Source organism: Crocodylus porosus, unplaced genomic scaffold, assembly GCF_001723895.1.
Source record: "Crocodylus porosus isolate Cpor-Errol unplaced genomic scaffold, CroPor_comp1, whole genome shotgun sequence".
In the NCBI taxonomy this organism is placed as follows: domain Eukaryota; kingdom Metazoa; phylum Chordata; order Crocodylia; family Crocodylidae; genus Crocodylus; species Crocodylus porosus.
This window is the reverse complement of record NW_017728949.1, coordinates 79,045,189-79,051,304: the sequence shown is the minus strand read 5'-3', so window position 1 is coordinate 79,051,304 and position 6,116 is coordinate 79,045,189. Positions and strand designations below refer to the sequence as shown.

Below are 6,116 nucleotides of genomic sequence, written 5' to 3'. Positions count from 1 at the left end.
CCCTTGACTGCCTTGTACTCTAACCCAAAGCACTTCAGAGTGCCCCTCCCCTGACTCCTTGCTAATTGATGAGGATGTGTATTCCTCCTTAATATAGAGTGCCACGCCCCCACCTCTCTTTCCTATCCTGTCCCTCCTGTACAGCCTATAGCCCTTGACCTCCACCGCCCAATCATGCGTTGCGTCCCACCATGTGTCTGTAATCCCCACTATGTCCGGGCTGGTGTCAGCTATACATTGCTATACCTAAGGTCAGCTGCGAGCTACTTCCTATATGCACCAGCTCTGTGTTAAGCTCAGTTGATGAAAAAATATGGGAATTCATTCTATGTACCCCATTCCCCTTGAGGACATCTTTTGGAAGTTCTGTAAAACTTTATTTAAGCCCATGTTTAGCAGGCAGGGTTAAGTTTTGGCATATTGTCTGGGGAATTCTTTTATTATTTATTTTGACTGTTTTTTTAATTATATTTATTATAAGCCACCCTGAGTCTTTTGGGTGGGGAGGACAGCATAGATGTCAAATACATAAATAAATAAACAACCCCCAAACAAATGTCCTCACCTTGGGAAATGGAACCACAATGCACATATCCTTCCTGTGTCAGTGGGGGGCCAAAAGTTTTTGCAGGTGTCCCTCAACTTAACCCTGAGTCCGATTCCCTGTCCCTGTCCAAACTGCTGGTCTGTTTTTTGTTCCTTGCCCTGCCACTGTTCCACTTATTCCCTCCCTGATCTGCTGGATGCCACACACACAGGCTACCCATGCCACACAAAGCAAAGAGGCCTCATGTTTAAGACTGTTTTTACAGACTAAGCCCTTGTTTTTATGACGTGCAGGGTCAGCCTGGAAGTCCCACTGGAGGATGTCTGACTTGCCCATGTCTCATTTGAAAAAAAAAAACTTTGGGCTGAACAGGCATTTAGTTTCTCCAGGGAGAGTCCCTGCTCTCTCTGGAGAAACCACAAGTATATAAAAAATTATATTTTTTTCTCCCAGAGTAAAAGTGGCTGCTCAGGAAGAAAAACAACTTGGGAACAATTCGAGTGAAGTGGCTTCTGGGAAAATATCTCCCAGAAGACAGAACTTCTGTACAGGCAGCAGATGCAGAGCCAACCTCCACAGTCCCAGTGTGCTTTGCTTCTCCCTTGCCCTGTCCCACATGGGGAGGGACAGCATGTGTCAGTCGCAGCCAAGCAGGGACCAGAACATGTCTCCGTAGTGCTTGGGCCTGGAAAAGCCAAGCCCTGAAACCATTAGGGGGGTGTCTTCTGCTACTGGTTTGTTCCCTTTTGGAATCACACACGGGTGTGGGGAAGCACATGAGCGTACACCCAGCACAGCACTGGGGAGGGGAAAGCCTGGAGGGCTCTTTTGTGCATGGCACACTGCTCACCTCCTCTTACCCTGATGATCCCTGCTTGCATTCTCTTAAAAAACACCCAAAAAACCTCTGCAAAGCTCTCTTCTGGACCATGTGCTGTAGGGCCACTGGCTGCCCAGCATCTGTAGGGCAGGGGCTTTGCTTCTCTGTCTGAAAATTGTACAAGTCATTTTTTCTCACAGGAGAACAAACCTGGAAGATTTGTCTTGCATGACTTGAACATGTGTGTGCAGCCTGTGTACCTGGTTTAGTGCAGGTTTGGGTACACACCCAGAGCCACTCTCAGGCTGTCTGTCTCATGCTTCTTGGTGTGTGCTCAAGGCTCTGCTACACTGCTACTTTCTGAGCTTGGGCAGAGAGGATATGCTTCTAGCAACGTCACCAGTCTCCCCACAGAGGCAGTGTAGTGTGCCTGTCTCTGCAAGGCCCGATTAGTGAGACTCCTTGAGAGCAGAATCAGGTCCTGACTTTGCTAGGCTTCTGCAGGCTTTGTGGTTTCTATGCATTTCCTCCTCCTCTTTTTTAAAAACTGTAATATAATGCTTGACAATTCTGTGTACCATCTTCTTCAGGAATTAGACCTCTGTCCTTTATTTGGATCTTCACAGGCATAAGCATCCCTCTCTGCATAGCTGGTTGCAGAATCAAGGTCATGATATGGAAGAGTTTTTATAAAGAACAGAGTGGAGACACTACACTTTCAGATTTGGCCGCTTGGCCCGAATAGTGACACAAAGGAGAAATCTTACCGCTCTTTGTCTCCTGTTTCTCCCCGTGCAAACTATTTACACCACTTCTGGCTATAATATTGCTCTTGTCTTATCTAATTTCATAAGTTACATCTGGATTTACATTTTGTAATGTTGAGCAGCTTTTAATAGTGTGTTCCGGCCATTTTTACTTCGTGGTTCATAGGTGTTTATGCTTCAGTAAAATAGTTTGTCTAAATAGTTTGGTTGCTGGTAGTAAGTAAAGTATTTTTGAATCAATTATATGTTTATGGTAGCTTAAGAGTGGTGTTTAGCTGTGATGGTCTAAAAATTATGCAAGAAGGAAGGATTTCTTAGGATGACGTCTTTTATTGGACCAACTATGTAGTTGGGATAAAGTTGAAAGCTTGTTTAACTTTATCCCAACTACAAAGTTGGATCAATAAGCAAAAAACTCGAAGTGGTTTTTACTGTGTCCTCTAATGCTCAGATTAAGTTTGATACGATATATTTTTGACAAAGATAATCGTAATCTGAGGCTGTTAACCAGGATTTAAGCCTCATAAGTGGTTGCTGTGGTGTGCCTAGTGGTGATCGTCTTCCAAAGCCTGAGAATAATATGCAAGCTCTGAAAACCAGAGAGGTGTTTTTTACCCATGGAATTTTGCCTTTAAAAAAAACAAAACAAAACAAAAACACCTATAAAGCCACTCAGGTTCCTAGTTAACTCTTGCCCAATTTCCTCTTTGATATTAGGCACAAAATCCATCTAACAAAATGCAGGAAACAATTTTTGAGCAATATTCTCTGAATGTTGAGTTGTCTTTTTCTTTCTGCTCAATCTATACATTCTTCTTAACTATGTACTTTTATTTTTAGGGATCAGCAGATTCATACACCAGTAGACCTTCAGATTCGGATGTATCTCTGGAGGAGGACAGAGAAGCAATCCGCCAGGAGAGAGAACAGCAAGCAGCCATTCAGCTTGAAAGGGCAAAAGTGAGTGCTTTCTCTGTCTTTAATAATAGCAGATTTGTACATTATTTTGTGACATGGCAGCTTTTGCATGGTGTTTGGACTCGCACCACAGGTTTATAATGATGATAGTCTCATTAGAAAATAGTTTGATAACCAATGGAAGTGCAAGATACTAGCGGGGTAAATGCCAAATATTTTCACAAAGACGTTATTACTGGAAGTGTGGAATGAAATTATTCTCCTTCAATCCTGTTGAAGTCAGTAGGGGTCCAGAGTATTGTGTGTGTGGCCAGCCTGCCAGGCATGCTGCAAAGGCATTATAAACTGACTCTGGAACCAAAGCTGCATAGCCATATTCATGCAATAGCTCACTCCAACAATTCTGTTCTCAATTCAGGAGCTAACATGGGTGGAGCAGCCCAGCATCTCAGCACAACACTGTGTGATGCCACAAGGAGATTCAGGAGTTTGGCCAGTCTCGTCAATCCTCCTCCCCTGTCTGCCTTTGAATCTCACCTGTAGCACTTCATTGCCCACTGGTTAAGAAATTGGCACCTTAGAACATTAGAGTGGTGTCTGTAAGAGGGGAACTTTATGGCATTTCCAGGTCTGTGTGGTACCCCCTGGAAGGAGGAGTTCACTTTCCTTAGAAATGTTATACTAGAGGCTGAACACTCATGCTCAGTTGTCTGCTGTGAACAAATCCTGCAGTTCAACTTTGGACACAGTATAAGAATGCACAGCTCTGTTCCTGGCTGGTGTGGAGTGAGGCCAGTTTATGTTATGTCTGGATATGGCCTAATGTGCTATGCACCATCAGTAGATTATTTGTTGTTTGATACAGTTAGCATATTAACTCTTAAATCTGAAAAGTACAGTAACATTTCTACAACATGCTTGTTACATGTGTTTCTATTTCTAGTCTAAACCTGTAGCATTTGCTGTTAAGACTAATGTGAGTTACTGTGGAGCACTGGATGAAGATGTTCCTGTCCCAAGCACTGCCATCTCTTTTGATGCCAAGGACTTTCTGCACATTAAAGAGGTAACTCCAGGATGCAATTATTCCTTTTACCAGCCAACAAGTAAAACCTGAGAAGTCAGATTTGAGCTGCACAAGACAAAAAAAAGAAAGCTTAATATCAGCCAGCACTGCATTGAACATCTGTTTGATTAGCAGTGGCTCCCAGGATCATTTGTCCTTATCAAAGCTGTAATGTTGTAAGGCTGTCTCTTGTACTATTAAAAATTTGAGGTTACAGATTTACTGCCAGGTCTTAGAAACAAGGTGGGAGATCATATCCTATTCGGTGTATTTAAAACCCACTTGAAGTTGATGTGTTCAGATTCTGTACTTCAAAACAAACCTGTCAAGTGGTGAGCTTGAGACTAAGAGTAGGTATCCTGGGAGTGAAAAGGAAGATGTTAATTCAGTCAGGTCTATAAACACTACTCTGGAGAGACTCTGTAAGAGAAAGAAAAGGTCTAGAATAAGCATTAGGGGGAAAATATCTCAAGGAAAGCAGGAGGGTTAGGGTACGGAGAAGGGAAACCCAAAAGCTAAGAGAAAAAGGGTGCTGCCAGAAGTGACACTGTCATGTGATCAGCCCACTGAAAGTGCTCTACAGCTATGCTGTGACAGAAATGCATGGCTGTAGAGTGGTTTAAAAGTGACTGATTGTGCAACAAATGAACTGTCACATATTGAAGGATCAGATGGAGGTGCATCAAAGCGGAGCACCTTCATTTAACATCTGTCAGTCCCTGCACACAATCAGGGCTAGGTTGATGTAGCCCAGCCCCTCTCCTGATGCTGTTTGCAGAAAATGAGGGGAGATGATGGAGGGGTAATGTGCTGTGGGCTGGGGTTTGGCCAGCCTCAGCTGGAAGGGAGGCGAGTAGATTGGAGCACCCTCACTTTGCAGCCCACCCCCAATCCCATCCCCCTCCAGCTCAGGCTGGGCAAACCCCAGCCCTCAGTGCATTACCCCTCCCGCATCCCCGCTCCCTTCTTTCAGACAGCACCAGAGCTGGGAGGAGTGGTGGGGCTAGGGAAGAGAGGCTGTAGGCAGGCAACTCCTCCCCTGGATCAGCTCGATTTTCCCCTCTCCCCCACAACGAAACAGTGAATGGACATTTTTCACTGTATATTGGGAATATTTCCCACAATTTTTTAAAGCCATCTACAGTAAACCCCCAAATGTACATGTTCACCTTTGCACAAGTGTATTGTTGTAATATCTGCAAATGACCAAGAATAGCAATCTCCACTTCCATGTCTCCAATAAAATCCTTTATTGTATTTTATGAATTTAGCATTCCAAGTTCAAAATCTGTCTATGGGAGTTAAAATCTTCATAGCAAAATTTGCTGTGGGCCAAGACCACTGTCCTGCACTGGGGCAAGGCAAAGTAACCACACTCCACCCCAAAAGAGAATCACCAGAGATTACGCCTCTTTCCTGAGATGCCTGACATGTCAGAGAAAAGCACCTGCTCTCATATCATTCAGTGGATGCAGTTTGCTACTTCTGTTGCACCAGGCCCCTTATGGAGTTTGTGCATAGAACAAGGTGGAGAAATTTGCATCATTGCTTCACATGCTACAGAGTGCTTTTATTGAAAACGTATTATCATCTTGCAACTAGCTTGTGGATGAGTTGTGTGAGAAGTTGTCTGAGAAGAGCCACTGCTGGCTGTGAGGAGCATTTAGCAAGTGGACAGTTCTGGTGATCCCCTCATTCTACATCCCTCTTTGGGTGAATGCAGATGGAAATTGATTTCCTTGCAGTTATTGTAAGAAATATTTACATATCTGCTAAGATAGAGGCAGGTTGGAAACCTGAAGCTACTCGTCTATTCTACACTAAATTTGTTCCCCAACAAGAACTTGTTCTGACAACTTCATCAGTGATTTGGATGAGGGGGTAAAAAGCACCCTGTTCCAATTTGCTGATGACACTAAGATGTGGGGGGATGTTGGCACACTAGAAGGTAGCATCAGGCTTCAATCAGACCTAGACAGGCTACAAGGGTGGGCGGAT

The 6,116-nt window shown here is 44.0% G+C and overlaps 1 protein-coding gene across 2 annotated transcripts in view; it reads left to right on the top strand.

Annotated features, from left to right (window-relative positions):
• The window catches only part of CACNB4 (calcium voltage-gated channel auxiliary subunit beta 4), a 151,723-nt gene that overhangs the window by 80,607 nt on the left and 65,000 nt on the right, over positions 1 to 6,116 (top strand). For both annotated transcript variants that reach the window (XR_002104541.1, XM_019554515.1), the window contains exons 2-3: positions 2,975 to 3,094; positions 3,996 to 4,118. Coding sequence is in view for 1 of the 2 variants with exons in the window: in XM_019554515.1 (XP_019410060.1) it covers positions 2,975 to 3,094; positions 3,996 to 4,118 (243 nt within the window). In the remaining variant the exon portion in view is untranslated. The remainder of the gene's footprint in view (positions 1 to 2,974; positions 3,095 to 3,995; positions 4,119 to 6,116) is intronic.